General features: G+C 41.4%; 1 protein-coding gene across 2 annotated transcripts in view; it reads right to left on the minus strand.

Moving 5' to 3' along the window:
* nfatc3a (nuclear factor of activated T cells 3a) overlaps positions 1-23900 on the minus strand; it is a 61604-nt gene that overhangs the window by 26975 nt on the left and 10729 nt on the right. For both annotated transcript variants that reach the window (XM_020589932.1, XM_020589933.1), the window contains 2 exons: positions 13923-15090; positions 9483-9645 (listed from right to left, as the gene is read on the minus strand). In XM_020589932.1, coding sequence (XP_020445588.1) covers positions 9483-9645; positions 13923-15090 — 1331 coding nt within the window. The remainder of the gene's footprint in view (positions 1-9482; positions 9646-13922; positions 15091-23900) is intronic.

Below are 23900 nucleotides of genomic sequence, written 5' to 3' on the forward strand. Positions count from 1 at the left end.
AGAAATCAACAGACGTCGTGGCACTGCTTTTTTTTATTATCATGTCTGCACACTGTGGAAGTGAGCACAGACAGACAGCACTTGCACATGTGCATGCCTGTCGTACACGTTGTATGGGTGTGAGTCCATAAATCAGGGCATGTTTATTTGCAGCACCATGAAATAAGCTGTCTGAAGGAATGTATCTGTGAGAGAGGACAGATGGATGTAAAAAACTGAAAATGTTTCTCGGGTGTAAACTAGAAAGACCCGCAAAATGAAAATAAAATTTGAAAAAAAAAAAGTGAGCTAAAAGTAGAGCATGTTTTTTGTTACACTACAATCTGTCACCATGAAATAAAAAGGTCCATCTCTTTCCTCTCCTTCCATTTACCCTCTTCTTCTCTGCCTCTCTCTCTGTGGCCTCTTGTTTTTTCTACATTTCCGGACAGGATGGATTTGGTGTAGAGCTGGAGTGTTGACAAAGATACACTTAGCAGGCCAGGAGGTCTTTTACAAATCAAATAATCAACCAGGAAAACCTGATTATAGGGCCGATAAGAAAGAGCTCACTTCGGCTGGTCCGGTGAATCAACACTCCCCGACGAACACAAACATACTGCCCAGTCAGGCTAATTCAGCCCCTATACCACAGTCACTACTGTTACTAAGAATTTACTTATTTTCTATTCTCGATTCAGTTCAACTTGATAGATATAGATCATTGGAAAACAGAGGGCAGCTTTACTGTAAAAAGTAACAAAACGAATTCAGTCCAGTCAACAACACAGCACTGGTTCAAAGAATATCATTAACTTTAGCATTAACCCCTAATTTTCAAAGCAAAACATTTGGCTTTTCAGCCTCAACACAACTTTTTCATCTCTAAGATGCTGACTACAATATCATGAACTCTTCTAATAGCAGTCTGAGTACCAACAGCAGGGCATAAACAAGCACACATGGACCAGGTGTTGGAGGTTTCTCGACAGTGAAATACACACATCCTTGACTTGCTCCACTTTCCTGACTCATCATGGCCGAGTGCAAAATACCACAGGAGGATGCCCTCTGCACTAAAAACTCTTCACCTTTCCTCCTGTCCAGACTGCACTGACCAGCCCAGCTGGTCAGTCAGCGAGCAGCTGAGACCTGATAAAGATCAGTGCTTATATTAAACCACACTGACATTAAAACTGGTCACATGTCCCTAGGCCTGTGCTCGCTGAAGCCTGTAACTACCGCTGTTGATTCTGACTGTGGGTCGAGCATTGGATGCACTCTCTGCCCTAAAATAAAACCACTGGATATGGTTACATACTCAGCTCCCACTAAATAAAGTCCCCACTTATTTTTGGCCTTCATCTGTTCCACTGATCCAGTAATAAGGATAACAGGTTGTGGGAAAAACATCTCCCATCACAGCATACACACATCAACAGGCACCCAGGGCGGCGTTGACGACGGCACCTGATTTTGATTTAGTTTTGTTCTTTTGGTGGAAATATAAATGTAGTTTTAGTCAAAAATTCTTCGTTTGATTTTTGTTCCTTTTAGTCAACAACAAACTGAAGATATTCTAATCCAGTTTTCATTTGTGACATGTTAGCTTCATTTTAAATATTGATTTCTTCTATGCATTATGAACCTACAGCTGTCTCCATCTTTGTTGTGTACAGTTACAGTGGTGGCAGGTGTTGATCTCACCTGTCACGAGGTTTGTGGATAAGTCCGTTGACCTGTTCACGCACACAGAGTCCCCCTGTGCAGGGCAGCGAGTGATTCAGGACCTGGATTCACTCACAATTTGATTCACCAAGTTTAGTTGGAGACACTACATTAATACAGCTAGATTTCTTCACCCAACATCAAAATGAAGATGCAGATGTTTGACTGCCCACATGGAATATACTTTAGATAGCACCACAAAATATATCCAACTAAATTGGTACATTTAATGTACACTAAAAGTTAAAGTATTGTAAAATGTCACTTGCTTTTACATTTGTTTAGTTTGTCTCAGCCGTTTTTATGTTTAATTCTCAGTGGACTGCAAATGAATTTAGTTCATGTAATGTGACATTACTGAATGTTAGACAACAGTTTATTAATGGCAGTACTATAGGTCAAACAGCTGAATCAACATTTGAACAAGAGATACTGTATTTTAGGTGGTGGAGGAAACCTTTACTTATCATGAGCAACAGCCTGTGACTTGGAGATTGTTACTTCATGTCCCTTCATCTGTCTTTCACATTATCAATTAGTTTTTACCTGTTGAATACAAAATGCAATACATTTTAGTATAGTTCTCATTTTAAAATGTTTCTTTCATTTTGCTGTGGTCTTGTTTCCATTATGAAAAACAGCTAATCAACAAAATATATTTCATTAGTGTTTTTGTTGATAGAATTACCACTTTAAAATACAATAAATAAATGAACAGTGGTATTCAGAGCAGGGGTCCAAGAGTTCTGATAATGATATTTACATGGGCAAGAGTGAGAGGGAGAACATCATCTGCTACCTGCAGCAAAAACACCGCCTCACTTCACACACTGTGTCATCAACAACTACCTGCACCTATTACTCATGCCATTTGTTTTCTTTTTATCTCAGTTTCCCATTATGTCCTCTCCTCTGTCCCTTCTATTTCTCCTCTTTTCTTCATGATTCCTCTTCTGACATCCCTTCTTCTCTACTTCTTTTACCTCATCCCTGTCCTTGCCTCTCACCTACCTCAGCTTCAGCCCTAAGCCGTAACTCGACACGCTTTCACAGCCTGGCCTGACTCTGCCAAGTTGTTTCCCTGTGTTGCTCCGCTGTTGCCATGGCAAGACTCTGTGTGTGCATGTGTGTATGAGTGAGCAGCTATGTACACTCACATTGGTGTAAACTACAGCGCTGGAGCTTGTGTCAGAGAGTGTGTGTGTGTTAGGTAGAATGTGTGGATTTAAGCACACTGACTTTGGTGTAAACTGTGGGCCCTGGAAAGGTTTGTGATGTGTGTGAGTGCATTTATGTGTGTGCAGCTAGTATGTGTGTGCAACAGATGTAATAACAGGAGCAATGCTGGTCAAGGTCACGAGTGGACCCATTTTATCTGGCAGTGGCTTCCCTACTGTGGCATTGTGACTTGGGATCTATGGACACACACACACACAACACACAAAGAGAGAGAGAGAGAGAGAGTACAGCTCACATGGGCTTGATGTTTGCCCAGCTCACTGGGGAGGGCAGAGAGAGCCAGGGGGCTGGTTGACTGTTTGTTTAAACAAGGTCAATACATGTGCATGCAGATGTGCATACACACACACACACACACACACACACACACACACACACACACGAGAGTTTACTGTATACTGCATGAGGGCTGTATATGGCCTTGCTAGACAGGTCCAGGCTCAATTCCTCTTATTCCCCTTTCTGTCCACCCCGCCCCCCAGCACCACCACCACCACCACCACCACCACACACACACACACACACACACACACACACACACGCCTCTCTCTCTCTAACTGATTTCTCACTGTGCACTAAGCCTGATTAGGAGAGCAAAGCTTCCAACATGTTTACATCAAATACAGCCCTGGGGCAAGGCAACACTAACTCCAACCAGTTCACACAGCTCAAACCGCCTGGCTCTGAACTGTTGTCTGTGTGCATTATGGCAGCCTTTCTAGTTAGAGAGTCAGCAGACTAGGAGAGCAACCGGTCAAGGTAGGGAAAAGCTTCAGGAATATAACAGAGGTAGCGAGAGATGGACTGACTACAAGAAGGGGTTAAAGACATTGAAAATGTGAGAATGAATGACAGAGAGGGACAGTAATGAGGCCATGGCCATGCACTCAAGCACTGGGATCGAAATCATTTAATGCATCCAAGCTGGTGGAAATATTAGACAGCCTTGGACAGCTTCTGTCATATTCTCTTTCAAATCCTCATCACCAGACACCACAGCTTCATTTAGATTTATTAACAGTGGCAACACGTTTAAAGACGGACATAATATTTTTTCCAACTATGTTTTTCCAGACTTGTGTTATAAAAAGCACGATCCTATGCTGTGTTTGTGTGCTGTGTATTGTGTGTGTGTGCGTGTGTGTGTGTGTGTGTGAGACTGGCCTTTGTCTGTTGTGTCTGCTTGCCAGTATCCGTAGCACAGCAGGTAATACCAGAGGGGCTCCTTATATTTGTGCGGGTGCAGCAGCACTCAATTAAGCTGGTTAAATACGCACAAGGATCCCTCAGCCAGCCTGAGAGGCTTTGGACTTATATGTCTCCTAGCAACAGGTGTACTGATTATGGTCTGCAGTTAGACCCAGAGGAATGGCTAAAACAGCCAGGCCTCCAGGCACAGACATAGGCATCCTACAGGGTACAGTCACTTTAAAAACATCAGCTGGTCAGTAAGTTTTCAATATATAGAGAAACAGACAGATCCTGCACTTTTTAAATAACCTCAAAAAAGTTCTTAAAACTAGCAAATTATTAACAATACCAAGATGCTTGTTCATGTCTGTTGAATTAACATATAGAGTATTTTTGTATACTGTGTAGAGGAACATATTTTATTCTCCAGATGTATTTTTATTCTGTAAATCATTTCTTTCAAACATTAGAAAGTTCAAAGAGATCTCTGGCAACCAGTGCTGACTGACTAACTTCTGCAAAGCAACTCTTTGGGTACTTAACAATATAATTTGCCCAGAGTATCTGTCTTTGTATGGAAAGACACAGCAATCCTCACAGAACCTGCTACCATGAATCATGTCTGTCAAAACAATTCAATGTAAACACTGACACGCTTTGTGGCCTCTGTTTGTTTGGCTGTCGTACATACAGGCAGACAAAAAGAGCTGACTGTTATGACCACTGCCAGCCAAGGCTTTATGACACTCCATCTCTTTTTAGATCATTGATCAACAGCTGCTCCACACCGTGTCTTTCTTATTAGTATTAGCTGGCGTCTAACTCCATTGCAGTGTTGTGTGTTACTCGGAGTGAGTGAGATGTACATGATTTGCCGGAGCACAAGTTGCTGTGACGTAGAATTCAAAGGCATATTCAACTGCCTGATAAAATACAACACACTACTGCTGGCAAAGTCACAAGATGATACAGTACAAGTGTTACACAGAGAACACCAGCTCACAACCTCAACCAGCTGAAATATGACAACAAATTAAAGTAAATCAAAATAAATCTGTCATGAACAATACAACAATACTGAAATAGGATCTTTTCATTTTGTGGCAGCTCCTATATCCTGTGTCTGGGACCCAAAAGCACAGGTCAGGAATCCCTGACCTAAAACAATCCTCCTCAACAGATCCAGTACCTTCTATACAACCACTCTCTGAGACACTTAAACTCAGTCTGAACGAGGGTCGCTCGGTGAGAGATGCCCTAAATGTTTTTTTTTTATTTTTTTATTTGAGATCTAAAGGAAATCCACACATACAAAAGCAGTTTCAAAAGTTTCTTACCACAGTGCCTGCCAGTCAGTAAAATACAGCTGCTGGCCTGGAACCCTTATAACTCCAAAACAACATTATAATGCACAGCTGTTTATTTAATAGGTGGCTAAAAATGAGAGCTATTTCATCTATCAGCTATTTCATTTCTTACAATTTAAAAATTAAACATTTTAAATGTGCTTTTAAAACATAGCAAGACACAGAAAGTCAAGACAAGAAGCCTGTCTGACCTCGATCTGATCAGTGAAACACCTGCTGGGGCTCCCGCTTGAAGATGACTGAGACAGTAACTAAGCAACAGAGGTTCATAGCAGGTCACGCACAGGAAAGCTGGGTACTACATGTACAAAAGAAGTATTACTGAATTTGTAAACAAAACCCTGGTCTACAAGAGTTTGCCAACACCCTGTTGGCTACAGATTACATTATTCCACCGGCTAAAAGAGAGTATGCACACCCCAAGAAGTAGTTACAACTGTGTACTATGTTTAACATTTTCTATCTATTAAACACATAATAGTGCAGTTATTTCACTACACATAAGGGGATAAACTTATATAACGTTATTCTTGCTTGCTGCCATCTGCCATGACTGTGGGTTAAATGCAGGTGTGCTGCTATTGGGCTATAAAAGGCAACATACAACAACATCAACACAAAAATCCATTCAAAGAAATCCTAGTTCACATACTTCAAACAGGCCAGATGGAGAAATCAAATGTATCCAGAGACAAAAACAGGCACAGTCCTGAAATACAACACCAAAAGAATTCAGAGAAGAATCCAATATAACTTGATCTTCTTCCTCATACACATAAACAAAATATATAAAGAGCAACACTTTAGGACACATGTAAACTACACCTGCCTCAAAGCTCCTCCTCAGACCCTCTCCTGTTATTCTGTCAAAACAGCAGCCCGGTGGAAATGATTTGTGTAAGGCCATGCTGTCATCTGGTGACATCACACCACCAGGGAGAATAAGAGGTGCCGCAGAGCGAAGAGGATGTGGAAGCACAATTGTCGACAGAGCAGCTGCCTGGGTATCTAAGGATTTGAGATCAAAAGAAAACCAAACGGACAGAAGAAGAACAGAAAGTACAGCTGCCAGCTTTTAATGCTGCCAACAAAACTCTTAGTGTTGGGAGCATGTAAAGTATAGCCAAAAATGTTTAAGCTGCACATTCAAATTCACATGTTGTCAACAGTGTCATTCCTCCTCCATGGAATCGCTTGGTTCACACCTACAGTCCACCTGGGAAACATGCTAAGTACAAGCTAGTTAACACTTTGACGTGGTCTGACGCCCTTTCATCCAGCGTACAATGGGCCACAACACTGGCCAACTCTGAGATTCCCTCCAATAACATCTAATATTTCTTGCTTTTTTCTGCATTTCTCAGCATTAAATTTGGCATAGATCTGACTACATCCAGCATCTCAGTGCACGTTCTTCTAACACCTTCAAGCACTAACGCAAAGCACTGTGTGCACTGGCTTTCGAGGTAAATGTGCTTCTATAAAAAATAATCATGACATCACAGGGTAAAGACATGACCTTTCAATAAGGTACTTTTTTGCCCAGTGCATCAAAAAGAGGCCAACAATAGAGGAGTGGGTGTTTGGTAAACAAAGACCGACTGCTAGACCTGCTGGACAAGTGCTGATGCCATCTGTCCTCAGCAGTTCATTTTCTGTTGACAGTGTTTTATCATCGCTTTGCACAGGATGGTTACTATATCAGTGTAAAGTTATTAAACTGATTAACTCTGAAAACTGCCACTACACTGAACAGAGTGCAGCTAAATGCAGAATGATACAAAGATTTCTTTAGTTTAATATTACATACAGTATACTGTATAACCAAGCACATTATTTAAAAAATAATACTTTCTAATCAAACTCACTAGCGCACTCCTTCCTCCTTCACTCACCCACACATTCTCTGTGCAGAGAACTCTGCAAACCACTGCTCATGAAATGCTGTCTGTGTGCTTCTCTCGCTCTGTCCTTGACAACACAATGCCGTTTGTCACTGTGATTATGAAAGTGCACTCCAGCATAAATACATGAATTCATTTTCAGGCGCAGCAAATACTGCGATGTCTATAGAAGAAACACTGACTTCTTTCACTGTCGCTGTACATGTGTAGGCACCCAGTATCATCATGTTATTAGACATTTGATGTATGGGAAATGATCAAGAACAGAACAAAGTGATTTACAAACTTTGTTCATCCAAAAAGTAAATGACTGGGACTAAGTCCAATTTCTCTGGAGGCCAGTATTGGGAGTTGGTCTCAGGTTCTAGTCTTGGTCAAGAGTTAGCCCATGAACCATTAACCATAACAAGAGTAAAGTAATTAGATTTAGAAGATCTACAAATACAAAACAAAATGCCTTCCGTCTCTGAACTACAGTAAAACCGGCTGTCAGGGTGCCTGTAGGTAGTGTAGACCATTTGAAATTGCCTTGTACGACCCAAAATAAAAGTTCAGTACTCACAAGCTATGGCGAGGAAACTACTATAACCAAACAATTCCCACTGGGGCATGAGAAATGAGGGCAAGTGTGGCAAACACTTGGCTGAAAAAAATTTGACAGCTAAATTATGCATTGTCACATATGGCAGGATAGCATCTTGGTCTAACTGAGGTTGAAATGGTTAATGTTTGGCCTGGAGGGATCTTGCATGACTAAATGTATGAGGACATAGGCTGTAATGGCAGCAATCTGGGCTCCCTTACTGTTTCACGAAATTTTGTGACCACAGCTGTTCAACTGTACTTTTGTTGAATGTTATATCTTTTTGCATATTGTGCGTAATCAGCAGCGTCAGAGACTGCCAGAAGGACTAGCCTGTTCCCAAGTGTAGTCCCAAGCAATTACAACCCTTCACCCAATAATAACAATAACAGCTTCCATTGCATTGGTCATCTGACCACAAATACAATATACTGCATTTAAATAGTAATAACATTTTCAAGAACCTTTATTTTTACAGGTTTATCATGTGGGGTGTCCCAGTAGTGCACTTGGGACTGAAAGCTCTCATGCCCTAATGTACTGTATATATATGTACATATATTTATAAATGCTGCCTCTCTTTTCCTCTCATTCGTTTCCTGTTTTTATTGGACATATTTCCTATTTGAATGCACACAGTTTATTTTTATTCTCATTTCTATTTTCTATTTCCTGATGCTTTAAAACACAGTGAGAGTCTCTGTACTGGAGTCAAACTCCTTTATGTTCAAACATATTGGTCATTAAAGATGATTCTGATTCTGACTGTATTTAAATCCAGTGGCAGCATTTTTCTACATTTTGGTTTTTAGACAAAATGCTTGACAAAGAAAATGATGTGTCACTGCGACACTAGTAGACTAGATGCAGGAGAGCAAGACGCATTGAAGATAGCGGACTGTGCGTGGCGACCCTGTTGCTGGACAAATGACTGACCTGGCAGATTGAACTCGGCCATTGTTGAGCTCAACAACGGTCTAAGGCCCTGTCTTAATCATACACACAAAGGAGGCTTGTCACCGGGGCCCTGAAATATTCATGGGACTGAAATCTTCTGCTATTGCTCTCTCTCTCTCGTTCTCTCACTCTGATGGAGAGAAAGGCAGCTGTAGCTCTGTGCAGGCTCGTCTAGTCTCCTGCAGGTGCTATCAAATGACGGACCAGCTAACTGGGCTATAGTGACAGCTCTCTCATCTAGCTGCTTGTCTTCTTGCTTCAACAGATTGACTGACAGTCTTGCGGTTGGAGAGGAGCCATGTGAAATTAAGTCCTCAGTATGACAGAGACATCAGAGCTCGTATTTTGTTTGATGGACCAAAAACCCAAATTTATATTCTGTAAAAGAAATTTTTTGCCATTTTATGAATGTCAGAATAAAGTTTTTTTTTTTAACATTAAGTTCATCCGTATTTGGGAAATGGGCTTCACAGTGTCAGTTTTAAACTACAAAATGATGAGTTTTATGAGTGCTGATGACTGTGAATATGTTACCTTTACGATGGGGTGGCCACCAGACGCTGCTTTGACAGCTCCTCGGCTGCCCTCAGTCTCATAGTGCGCTCGGTGGTGGGCTTTGGGTTGCACCTCTATCTTCAGTTCATACTGGCCAAACTGGCTTGGCAGGGGCCAGTCTAGAGGAGGCAGCGAGGAAGTCCTGAGGAGAGAATGCCACAAGCACATACAAAAGGAAGAGCTCGTTAGAGCTTTGGTTAGAAACCATGCTAACATACAGTTCTGTAAAAGATCTGCTCAAAAATGTATTTAAAGCATTCAGCAGAAATGTCTGTGGTTACAGTAATGAAATATGAACAAACAGTTCTGAAGCTTCAGACTAGGACAGGACAGAATCATACCAGTAGCACAGAAAGAACATTTTAACAGTCTTAACACTAAGAATTTCCCTCAGAAACTGCTTGGGTAGACAAACCTTCCTATTTTCCAAATGTTGAATTATTCTGTATTGTTAATCCTGGCTGTAACATCACAGTGTGAGATCAAGCAGGAGAACCTCTCTTTCTACTTCACAGCGGATGACAGCCTGTCTTAAGTCTGTTTGAAAGCATTCAAAAACTGAAAAAGTGGTATTCCCCTTCCATTATAATAGGCAGTATAATGGGTGTAAAATGGGGGTATAACAAGAAATGTACTTAGCCCCAACAAACAGTGAATCACTGGAATACCCACATACATTAATCCTGTTCTTAAACATAACACTTTTAATAAGTTAACCTAAGAGTTTAAGGGTGAATCATTTTCTAAGGGGGACTTTTCTCTGTGAGTGTGCTGTGTGGGTCACTGGATGGGTGGTAGGATGAGTGTGTGTCAGACAATGAGTAAATTACTGTATGAGTTTGTGTGCATGATGAACAAGTGTATATTTTATGTGTAGTGCAGCACAGGGGGTTGGTCATTGCGTGATTTTCCTCTGTCTCTTTTTTTTTTTTTTTTTTTGTCTGTGTAGGCCACAATCATATTTGAACAGCTGCACTTGAAAACAAAACACTCAGTGGCGTTTTCCACAGAGAAACTAGGTCTCTGTATCTGAGTGTATTAGAGGCAGTTGACCTCCCAAACATTCTGTAAACACTCACATCCCTTAGCGTCATCTGAGCCATAACCTTTTCTGATTGCAATTTATTTATTCCCCACAGTCCAATAACAATAATGATTTTAGAATATAGCTGAAACAGGTATAAATCTGGACCATAAACCATACAAAGGACTCATGAGTGAAATATACTCCATGAACTTTCAGACTAACTACACTATCTTTAATAATCATGATTATCTTTACATCTTGGATAAAACTATTGATTTTCTGATGATTGTGATTTTGAACAATTCAATCATCCTTTGTTGAAATGCCAAGATTAATTTTTTGCATTGTCTCCTTTCCAACAGTCGTCTTTTTTAGCACAGCAGCAACTGTGCACACTCACTTTGTTCATGGATATATGTGACTGCATGTCTATGATTGTGACTGTTGGGCATAGGTCAGCAAACTGACTCTGTACTGTAGGCAGCTGGATGTACATGTATGTGCTGTCTCATGTTCTAGCAGGCAGATGCGCTATGCTACACGCTGCTCTCTGTCTCAGTGTTGACCACTGCAGGCTCTTCATGCATCCTGTCACACGGTGGCATAAACTGTAATTTGGCTCTAACCATGACAGTACAGGCTCCTAGGATGCAAACACACTACGTCTAAACTGCATGACAGATCTTAGACACTTATATGTCTGTGCTTTTTTTCTCATGTTGCTGTGACTCTTCCCTTTTTGAAAGCCTGTCAAGTGCATCTGGAAAGGGAAGACCAATCTGTCTGATCCATCAGATGATAAACTGCCCTATAGCTAGGCAGCAAATGCAAAAGGAGGACTGTATTTTGGAATGAAAAGGCTTGTCTCTGATATGTTGTAGAGGTTTTACGCAGCTGAATGTAGACTTGTGGTTAGAAATGTAAGTGAGCTACACTCCAGAGATTCTCCTACCGTTTATGGTAGTCTTCACTTGTTACTTTAACACTAATTTGCCAGGTTGTGGAAGTCAGTATAGGTACATATATAACACTAACAGTTCTTATGAAATTATCCTGACACTTTTGGCTTTGTCTTTTATCATTTTTCCCTTCTACTGCTTTACTATATGGTTCTTTATTTGCAAAGTGCCATAATGAATGTCCAGTGTGCTGTAACATGTCAAGTTAAGGTTTTGACAGCAGTTCTATTTAACAGTTAAGAGAATAACATAGTGTAATATTAGCATCCTAACCCTTATGTTATCCTCTCAGCAGTCATGACATAACCAGCCAGGAAGTGTGGGTTTGCATGGCTGCTATGTAAGCAGAGAAGGACAGAGGAAATATGAGCTTTGTGACAGAGGAGAGCAGGAGGGGCAGCCTATGTGCTGACATGGCATAACCTTTCTCAAATGTCTAAGCCATAGTGTTTGGGCTCCCAGTTCAATCACATTCCCAAAACTTAGTCTTCTCTTCAGTCTCCATCAACCATTTCCATCCAGCGAATTAGGTCATTTTGATCTGCACATGTTGCATGAATGAGATCCAGTCATTGGACATCCAGACATTGAAAGTCTTTACGATTGCCTCATGGTATACCAATAAGCATACATACAACATCCATCTAATAATACCATCAGTACCTCTGCTGCTTAATCAAAAGAAACTGCATTTCTCACTCCAAAAGTTACCACGGTGTTAAGGTGCAAACAAACAGCCAATTAGAACGCTAATAGTTCATTTATTAATTTATCAGTGATGTAATGATTACTAGCCCCTAATCCATCTAAAGAAAGGGATTTTTTGCTAACTACCTTTAGCCTCAGCTCTGCTTACTGACTGGAGCTGTATGTATGGTATTTGTCACTGAGTAATGCTGGGCTTTGTTCAAAAAAGCTTTTGGCAGCCAACTCATGAGAGTTCCATTAATATCTAATTGTAGACAGCTCAGTGAGCAAGGCGTGAGCAGTCTGTTTGTCAAATCAACTGTGTGAACACCCCACCAATTTTTAATCCCCCCAATTCCACCTAGGCCATCTGTTAAGAACACCACTAACACGTATATGCACACACACAGGCAAGTTAACAATCTTCTATCTCATGGCATACGGCTGTTCACGCCACCTGGCTCTGTGCTGTAGAAGTCATATCTGAAAATGGAAAAACAGTTCTAACCTGTATTTAATGCCAGTGAGGGGCTATACTGAAGGCAGGCTGAGCAATGGTAGTAGAGACAGATCTTGGACAACTTTTTAACTGAAGAAGGAGCTGGGGTGTTCTTCATGATGTCACTTTTAACTCTACAACAATAAAATTAGTCTGCTACTGTCAGAGCTGCATCTCTCTTAGGAAATTTCACTTACAAGGGCAGGAACAAAGGGTGCAGGAACAAATGGGATCTATCATAGAGCTGACCCTGTTATTGTCTGGAGAGTGTTATGTCTATGTGAGCAAGCATTAGTGGTATGTCTATATACTATGTGTGCGTGTGGCCCTCTTGCCATGTGTGCCCTGTGCTGATTTACAGCACTAGGGGCCAGTGCACGCAAACAAGGCCATGTATTCACATGCGGCACACACTGAAGAGCAGACTGACTTCTCTTCTAAAAAAAGCTTTCTCTCCAAGAAAACTCTATTATGAGTTTCTGATTGCACCATCACTCTTTATTGTGGAAATTGTGCCTATATTTGTATGTGTATGTGTGTCTGGAGGAGCTGGTGTGGGTGTGTGTCCCTGTGATTCCCTCCACACATTAATAAGCTTGTATAATCCTATGGTGTTGATTTATGCTGCTGATACAAAGCTCAAAATTCTGCCATTATTGAACAGTGATCTGCAGAGTTCCATCAACAAGCCCATTATTCATTCAGCTGCTATCTGATGCTGATTTACCGAACTGCAGTATTTTCTCTCCTGCATCACAAACATCCACCGAGGTCGAATGTTTAGCCTTGACCTAGTAATTGTATTGAACACGTTGTTCTATCGAGTGCTAACTGAATTAATAATTCACACAAAAAATGTGATAAGGAGGCTGTTATCATTGTTTGGCTCTACAATAGTAATAGCTATAAGGTTTGGGATGTCATCCATCAAGATGGAATCAATCATATTCCTCTCTAATACTGCAGACACAACTGTCACCAGTTCCCTCTCAAATACAAACAGGAAGTAGAATAAAAGAAATGGATTGCAACAAAGTTCTTGCAACCAGTTGAGAAATTAGTCCTCGCTGACATTTGAAAAGATAAAAACATCTGACTTTTGCAGACACTTGGTTTGTAGCTGAGTTTTCTACACCTGCATGAATCCTTTTCTGTAGATGGATCAGATGATCGTATCTTTCAGGTGTAGCGGAATTTAGAAGAGACTGTTAGTTAGTAAAATCCTCCATCAGAATCTGCACATTTACCTGAATATAGGTGTATGACCAGGTTTGGGTTTGTTCCATGAGAAGTGAGAGGGCACTGAGAGGAACTGCTCCCCAGGTCCATCCTTCTTCAGGCTATGCAGGGCCTCATCTGATGGAGAGTCTAGATTAGAAGACATATTTCCTTGGTCATCTAGCCCCAGCTCCCCTTTCCCAGTCTGCATAGCTGTTCTGTCCTGTGAGGTCTTCCTTGTCTTGGAAGGAATGTCTGCCTCAGATGGACAGCACTGAAAAGGTGACATGCCAACTGAAGGACTGCCAGCCCAGGTGTCCTCTGTCACGCTGCCCCTTGGCGAAGGTCCCGGCGTGGCTGTAGGTGAGTGATGTGGAGACAGTGAGCCAGGGTAGCAGATGTCGGCACTAGAGTGGCGCCTCTTTCCACAGGGTGAGGTGGGACGTGAGGAAGGCCTGGAAGGTGGCCGCGGGCTGAGCCAATTTTCATCAGTGACACTGGTGCGTGGGGAATGGCAGGGAGACTGCCGGGGTGACAGGCTGATGGAGTGGGAGTGGTGCACAAAGGCAGGGTGCTGGTGCTGCCAATGGGGCTGCTCCTCCAGGATTCCACCACCAGTTTGAGGGGAGGCACAGCTTGGGGAAGTAAGCGGGGAGCCCAGGGTAAACCGGGCAGCTGCTTCATTTAGCTCTGAGTCAACATCGTCATAGACATGTGAGAATGATTCACAGGAGGAGGCATCAGAGAACCAGCTCCTAGAGGAGATGCTGCTGCATGGGCTAGGGCTGAGCGATGTGTCCCGGTATGAGTGGTCCAGTGGCAAATACAGGTGGTCTCTAGACAGGGGCCTGTCACCATGGTAGTCCCCATCAGGACCATTGGCCCTCAGATCCTCCTCACTGGCATCCATCTCCTGCTGGCAGCTAGGGGAGATAGAGGTGATCTGGATACTGGGACACTCAAAGGCCTTTGGTGCCTCCATAGGAACAGAGGGCAGCAGGGGGGCAGTACCATACTTGGAGTCTTGTGCCTCGTAGTTTGGTTTGTGTGACTGAAGGCGAGGGGATGTGCTGATGACCTGGGAGTGAGAGTGCATGCCATGACGAGACAGGCCAATAGACTGGTGGTTACTGACCATAGACTGGGGCTGGCCCACATTTAGGATGTAGAAAGATGTGTTGTCATCAGGCTCCAGATCTAGAAGAACACAAGAAAGGGAAGATTAAAACAAGTACAGGCAGTGAGAAATCAATAATGACACTGGACCACATTCACCAACATCTTCCAAAGGGTTTTCTGAAATTTCTTCATAGGTTGTTCTTAAGAAAGGTCCTAAGAAAAGTTTACATCTGATTCATGAACGTGTTCTTAAACCAGAGAATTGTTCACACCTGTGTTCTTATATTGACAAATCCTATGTGTTTGTAAGCTGAAAGTGCATGCCAATCATTCCTAATTAGCATCGGTTAACAACCTGCAAATGGCCATAAAAGGGCATGGGACTGCAGGGCCATGTGCACACAGCTACTCTCACACAGAAACGGAAAACAGAAGTTGAGAAAACCAGGAATGCTACAACAAAAATCTAAAGACGGTGGAGAAACGAATTCCAAAGCAAAAAAAACAAAACCTTGAGCAATTATGAAGTGGACAACCACAAATGAGCTGCCATATTTAGCAGCATCAGTAGTGGATATAAAATAAAACAAAAACGATGCATGGGATGTTCTGACTCGTTCAGCAAACACTGTATAAGGAGAAGGGCGCTCAAACTGATGAATTACAAAGATGGTTTGATCTCAAATCTGAGGCAACAGAACAAACACAGAAGAGAGACAATAACTGGAGGAGGACAGGCTGGCCCAGAGTTATCTGAGTTGGACCAGCGCATGGGGGCCACACACGGCTCTCGGGTGGGCCGTCAGCTGAGCAGACCTCCATGTGGGCACCCAGTTACCTTCCACTGCTCTGAGTTTTACTTCAGATACGGTGCTGGTCAAACAAATGCTGACACAATGGCCAAAATATCCAAGAGACACTTAAAGAAATTAGAAATAGACATATGCACTTAAACGTGTTTGGTTTTTATGCAACATGTTTCCTAATTCTAAGCCACAAATAATCACACTGTAAAAGTTAATAAATTTTAAAGCTTTGATTTAGAAACAAAACTATTTGCTTGCTGTAATTTTGTGTAGTGTTTATTTGTTTTAAAAGACCATAATGTTTCATAAAATAATGAGAAAAATATTAACTACTATTAATGACAAAACCGTTATTGTAATGCAAATAATTGTATAACTGAAGAAAACCAAATAACCAGTTATTTCACTCAAATGTCAGCACTCAAATGTGTGTAACTGTGCTCCTGAGTGTGTGTAGACTCTGTTCCTACCTAAGAATAAATCCCAGATAAGAAAACACTGGTGAATGCCAGAATCTTTGTGAAAACTTTGTGAGTTTTATAAACAAATATTTCCTTAAGAACAGCTGGTGAATGTGGACTGTTGTTTTTGACTAAGATTAGTTTGTGTTGGTTCCTCGATTAAGCACGAATGATCCAGAATGAACCGATGCTAATAAGGCCGAACTGCCGACCCCAAAGGCAAGCACGATACTGAAAACACATTTAAGGCTTTGGATATTACTTTTTGGGTTGCTGCATATTTATGCCTTGGAATTCTTCCCCTTCCACAGCAGCACAGACAAGTAGTCTGGAGCCTTTTCTATTAAACTGTCTACCTTTTAAAAGGGATAAGAGGAGAGCCGTAATTCCTCATTATTCCTAGTAATATATTCATCCTGCTGCAGCCATGTTTTTACACAACCAGGACCATACTTGAACCTTTGGTTGCCAAAATAGCACACAATTATGGGGTCAGAGACCAGTGTGCAGTTGTGTCCTTAGTTTGCGCTTGCTGCCGAGCCCAATTTCAGGAAATTAAAGGCCTGAGTGTTGCTGGGTAGCAGGCAGTTATACAGGCATTTATCCAAGAGGGATAACTGATGAACAGCACTACTCAGGAAACAAATTCATACAACGGTGCGTGCTGTCAGCTGTCATCACAGCTAGCGCCGGCAGGCTATTTATACCAAAGGTCATCCATTACAGGCAGCATGTACACACACAAACACACACCCACACATAAACAAATAGACAAGCGCCTATTGTCCACAGTGGCACTATTCAGTTAGAGGTTATTGATAAACTCTGCTCTGCTGCTAACACTGAGATTAACCCCCCTCTCTCAGGGTATTATGTGTGAAAACTTCAATTCACTTGCAGAGACAACTTCATTAGAAATGTAGGACCTGAGAATTTGTCTATTTAAAAAGGTGTTTACATGGCTATTTAAAAATCTATCTATCGTATCTAAAAATATCTCCACCGTCAATGCAGATATTAATTTGGGATAGTTGTACTCTATCGTGCATTAAGTGTAACAGAGGCCACAGTTTACAACTCATTATTTTTGTAAAGTACCACTCACCAAACCAATAATTCATTTAAAAGCAAAAAACCACATGTAACATAATAACTGTAAACAGTAAATAACAGAAAAATAAACTAATACCAACACCATGTGACACCAGTCTGTCATGTCCCATCTTTGGCCTTTAAGCTATGATGAATACAACTTAGCTAAAACCACAGTGTAGCCTGCACAGGACAAGGTTGGGAAATCTTTACACTTCCCCATATTCCTTAAATGTGCCTGCCTATAAATAGGCTTTTCTTTATTTAAAACTGAGTAAATATTTAACTTTAGTTCTGAAAAAAGGGGAAAAAGTTTGGGGGAGGGAGTGTGCATTGACAGTATGTTTCTATGCCCCTTCTATTTCCAACAGCAGCACCAGAGGCAGTAACAGCGAACTTTATTTATAGCTGCAGGACTTTGCACTGGCCCTGCCTGCCTGTCACAAGACCCAGCAGTGGATCCTCTGATGACAGCATCTGACTGAGTGACAGTGAGCAAGAGAGGGACGACAGAGTGGAGAGAAAGAGGCTGTGAGGATTAGAAAAAGGCTCTCAGTCAGTGAACTGGGAATGTATTAACATTAAGAGAACAGAGGAAGAGAGAAGGAAGAAAGAGGGGGCAATAGTAAACCCACACTTTAAGTGCATACCAAGGCATCACACGTTACCATAACACATGCTCAGGGAAAACAGAAACATCAGCTGTAATTTATAGCGACACAGGTTTTCCCTGGGTTGTAAAATGTTCCCCAACTACGATAATGATGATGGAGCAAATCTACATTTCATGAATCTTTCCTTCTTCCTCTAGAAAATAATTAAAATTGGATAAAGCTTTACTTACAGTACAGAGAAACCACAATTAAAATATTTAAGTTTTCTAAAGCAGGAGAGGGATTTACACCTTGCCTTAATTCTTCTTTCTAAACACCCCTATCATAGAGACAAATATCGAGAAGACCATACTGAATTACAGAAAAGGTGGAGGAGTGTGAGGTGAGAGCACAGACACAGAAGTATTCTAATAAAGAATCTGGTTGAAAACACCTTCCCTGTTGTTGAGTGGCTGTTTACATCTTGTCCTCATCAAAATTCTTTTCTAGAAGGGTGAGATGGGCGAATCATCACTACATAAATAGAACCTGACTTAATTAGCATAGTTGACCAAAAAAAAAAAAAAAAAGGGAAGAGCGAGAAAGGGAGTTGCACCACAAAAAGAGCAGTGGGGACAGTCTGCCTCCCTCTCCACTAGTCAGAGGAGCCGTTGCTTAACATATTATAGCCCAGCAGTATGTCCTGGAGAGATGGCTGCAGTGAGGACACATCGGTCTTAGTCACATTAAACAAACAAACAAACAAACAAACAAATCACCATTGAGGAGAAATTTTAAATCAGATTTTATAGAAACTACTTTTGTTAAAGTTTTCTTAGGAGCCAGAATGGTAGAGATTATCACATTGGCATCAATACAATGGCTGCCCAAATGCAAATGCAGAATTTTAAGAGCTAACAATTAAACCCACACCCCCTCAGACAAAGTCCATTTCAGATATGCAAAGTAACCCTGAACTGATCTAGACATTACCAGGAAGAGCTAAATGTAAGAAGGCCGATGTCTGAACCACCTGGGCTGGACATTAAAAGGACTTCACCCTGCCAGCTCCCTAGTACAATGCCTGTACAATGTCCAAGTGAGCCCATGTGTGAACAGAACAGGTTACGGTCTGGAGAATTCACACCAAGCTAGTGGACGTGTTGATGACCTTTATTCATGCAACTGGCGCAAAAGCAGAAGAAAAACATCCAAGGGTGAAGAAGAAGGGTCAGTTACACCAACAAAAATGTCTAAACGGAGAGACAACGAGATCTGGGAACTTCTGTCTTTAAGGGTCGATGCCGCAGTCGGCAAACAAATTCAAAGAGACTGGGTTCTTAGTGACCAAAATTATAAGTGTTGTCCTAGTGATGACAATGAAATCGGTACCTTGTCCTTGGACTGAAAGTTTCTCGGTCGGCTCAGATAACAGAAATCCCTTTTCTGGGTTGTCCTACAATGTCAGTGGTGCTGGTGCGATGTTCATTTAACATACAGAGTTCAAATTTATTTGCCATGCTATTTGCAATAATGCTGTCTCTATCGCTGTACCATAATGGCTTCAGCGCTTATTTGAGGTGAGTTATCACACATAGTCCATCTACGTTTGCATATCTTGACCCATCATAGTACACAGTGGAGACAGTGAAGTGGCAGTGATGTTCAGACAAGGGTCAGACAGGGGGTGACCATATTACCTGGCATATACTGTAAACCTCTCCTTGCCTTGAGATAAGATTAGCCCGCTACCTAAAACCCTCCAGTGTGGGGAAAGGGAGGGTGGTAGGAAACCCCCACATCAGAGCCAAACACCAGTCACCTTAGAAAAGAGGTCAGAGAGAAGTAGAGGAGAGGGGATTTAGTTGCAAATCCTCTGCACTGTTCCTGATAATCTGGCATATCACACACTTCTCAAGAGTCCATATATCAGCCAATCCTGGTAAAATAAAGATCTTTAAGAGGCTAAGCTAATAACAGATCTGACTAATTGGAAGACGTTTCAATAAAATAAAGACTGGTGTGTCCTCTCGGCAACCACAGGACACAGCCCCACTAGTGATGGTAGGATTTACTTTGGCTCCTTGACACAACGCTCAACAGACCTCTGGCTGACCGTCACACTGACTGGAGATTCTCGCTTAGGTAATAATCCGTAGAGACTCTGTTCCTCCCTCCTCCGACTCTCACTGCATATAAAGTGTGTCAGGGTCCTGTGACTGGCAGTGACACACGGGCCGATATTCTGAGAAAGCCCAGTTTACTACTGAGGAGGAGAAGGATTTGTTTTTCACAGAGAGAAAGACAAGCTCATTGCTGCTGCAGTTCCCTGTTTGTGCGCCCACAATCTTTCTGTTTACCTCTCTTTGTGTGCATATGTGCATTTGTATAGGTTTTAAAATGTGGGTGGTGTATGAATGTCTATGTTCCTGTGTGTCTGTGGTTGTGCCTCTGTGCCTTCCTGTGACTTTTTGCACATGCAGTATGGGTATATGTGAGTGTACCTTTGTATACAAGTGTTTGTGTGTGCGTGCACAGCCCAGCACAGACTGCTGTCTTAGGTTACCCTCTAGGCCCAGCACCATGGGATGCTTGAACCAGAGGGTAACCTAAGCTAGGGTTCCCTTTGTGGTGGGCCAGCAGGTTGATTAGAACAGGCTCTGGTTACATCCCCTGTACAGGTGGCTTTGTGTTCAGCCCAGTCTCTGCTGTCAGTTCTCCTCAAGAGCTGCTGACCAACAGAACATCAGAGCATCGTGGGATTAATGGCATATACTGTACCTCACACAAATAAAACTATTAACACATTTAAAAACAATAAAGGACTTTTTAAAATATTTTTTTTAAAGAAACCTGTCAATCGTCCTTTTCACAAAAGATAAGATTCTATGTTTTAGAGAGACAGATGTGTTGTATATTGCTCTGAATTTGGGATACAGCGATTCGACTGGTTAGGTTTCATTTTATGTAAGATGACAACAGGGCAGGGACACTGAGTCAACGGCCCACTGTGACTTAATTAACTTATGAGTATTGTTGTTCCACTTATGACGAGGGTATACCTTGATTAATGTGTTAAATGATTTACAATTAAATGTCTTCTTTTCCAGCACAGGAAACCTTTTATTTTACATTCATAACATTTGGGTTCAAACAGGTATCTGCAGTGACTGCTAGCTGAGCTCACTAGCAAATTTAATTCCTTTCCAAGAACTCTGTGGCTGGCTGGTTGCCTACATTTCTAAACACAGAGCCTGTGACGCACATGCACACATGTATTGTACGGGCTGGCATACACCTGTGGCTCTAAGCTTTCTGACTGGATACATGCCAAACCTACTGGTGATCCTTGTATGTGTACTGTAGATGCCTGGGTCTGTGTACATATAAAATTCAGTGAGAGTGTGAAAGAGGGAAATCCAAATGTAAGGGAGAATAAGGCAGGCTAGGTCGCTCTAGAATCATGGAGGTACACAGCGCATATACAGCAGAATCCCAAGGTGTGGCTCTCACTTTCATCTGACACCTGTAGAGCCTTGTTATGGTCTTATCCTGTAACGTCATGTTAGGGTTACATCAAAAAGCCTTCCTCTGCCGTCACAGCAGACTCACCAGCCAGCAGAGGCTTAATAATGGCAGCCTAAGCCAATGTTAACATATGCCAGCAGCTAAATTAAGCTCCTAATTAACAACCTCATGCCGAGATAACATTATGGGATAAACAGAGTGCCAAGCAACCACCTGAACCAAGAACCCCACCAATGCACAAAGATCCCTTTCAAACACATCACTGACCACCTTTTGGATACATTGTTTTAGTGCTCTAAAAAAGATCTCAGGTAGGATTAATACTTGCATTTTAATCATAATTATAAGCTTTATTTAAAGTGCACTCATAAAAATGTTTTAGTAGTAAAAATAAACAATGAGTAAAAACTGGAGTGGGAAAAGAAATGCAACAACATAAAATTAATAAGATTTAAGCCAGGAAAGTTCTTAAGATGAGAACAATATTAGTACAGATTCAGAAGCGAGGCCCTGACTGGGAATCCCTGAGATCCTTAGACCTGGAGTTCCACTGCTGAGGGACCAAGACACCAAAGCCCCAGTCAACCTTACACTGCATTACAGGCTGGGTAGTGAAAGCACAGCAACAGCAGCTCGATAATCTGTCAGTGTCTACATAACATGCATTCAGGCACAGTATTTCCGTTTATGTCACCTGTGTTTTGACAGCTCAACACACAATCCCTCTAATTATGTGCATAAAAAGAAGAAAATGATAAACAGCTGAAACAATTCCTGTGAATGCAAGTCATTAATAACTTAAATAGATTTGCAAGAACTAGGACTAGTATATTAAACTGCCCAACTTTACAGCAGAAATAAATATGTTGACAGCCTGGTACAACAGTTTTGGTCTCTATAGCTAATGACAACTGTATGGGGTCGACTTTTTATAACTCACCATTTAAATTATATTGAAACTAAACGTTATGTATAACTAAGAGTGGGGCCACCTCGAGTGACAGGCGGGCAGCTCCCGCCATGGGTTGCTGGCCGCTAGCTCTCTAACGAGCTCCACTCACGCTGTGCCTCTTTGCCCATATTTACAGCCATAGCTATAGCAGGTGGCGTGAAGCAAAATCATGCATGTCACTGTACTTCAGTGCTGAAATCTTGTAATGCAACATAATTTTACACTTTTGAATTACATTTGTACATGTCTGCAAAGACACTCTCACGCTGTCCTGCTGCTAAGAATACTATAGGCTATACATAGTATAGCAAAACTTGTACTTTTCTATTTGCAGATTAGTTCAAATGCCTCAAGCTCAAGCTAATATGATTACTAATCTTTTGTATGATATTTTATCTTAAAGGTCACTTTGAATGATTTTAATAATAATGACAGAAATCAATACAGACAATAATAATGTAGCAAACCAAAGACTTGGGACAAGCCACGTTCATTTTGAGATGACTTCAATTGAATTTTGGAACGATTCTGGGAGGACTGTTAAAATAGTGAGTTAGGAGTTCTGTTGGACTGACAAAGTTAGTGACAGTGTTTGTGCACCCTCTGGACATGTGTAGGCCACTAGCTGAGCATCATTACCCACAATTTATAACACATAAGCCACTTCTATCAAAGGTGTGTGCATTGTCTTATATAAAACCAGGATTGGATTTTGTCTGGCCAATCAATGAATAGCGATAGTCAGGAGTGGAAGATATGCAATTTTAAACAAAGTTATTATTTTGTGTTGTTTAATCTGTTTTTTTTTCAACTTCTGTTCTTAAAATACCCAATTTACTCATATGTTATGGTGAATATAGATCACATGAGTAGTTAAACTGTTTTATTATGGGAAATTTCATAAATTAACGATGAACTGAATACTTATTGTTAATGTGGGAAACATTTGATTAAGGAAATTTCCAAAAATTTGCATTCCTAGTTGTATTCAAAGTAACAGTTCAAAGTACAGATAAAACTAAACTAATAAACAGATAAAAAATAATCTACATTTGTTTCCAATCAGACACACACACACACACACACACACACACACACACACAAAAAAAGGTTTTTGAGTAACCAGGTAATTGCAGTGTTTCAAAATGCATGCTCCTATGTCCTTCCTTAACATGGCTTCTCCAGTTAACATGGTTTATCGCATGCACGTAAACACAACACTTGTCAGACTATTCACATATGTACTGGTTTTCAGAGAAGCAAAGCTACAGTGAATTAGAAGATTGGCCTCCAAGGTGAACACAAGCAAGCTGATGGCCTGCAATAACCCAGAGCAGATAACATCAGAGGCTACTGCTAGCAGGGGTGACATTTAAACAATCTGTCAGAGCTGACTGGTGCATGTGCCTGAAAAAGTCAGCCAGGGAGAGAAAAAGAGAGAGTCAGAGCACGAGGG

The sequence above is a fragment of the Monopterus albus genome, unplaced genomic scaffold, assembly GCF_001952655.1.
Source record: "Monopterus albus unplaced genomic scaffold, M_albus_1.0 scaffold10.1, whole genome shotgun sequence".
In the NCBI taxonomy this organism is placed as follows: domain Eukaryota; kingdom Metazoa; phylum Chordata; class Actinopteri; order Synbranchiformes; family Synbranchidae; genus Monopterus; species Monopterus albus.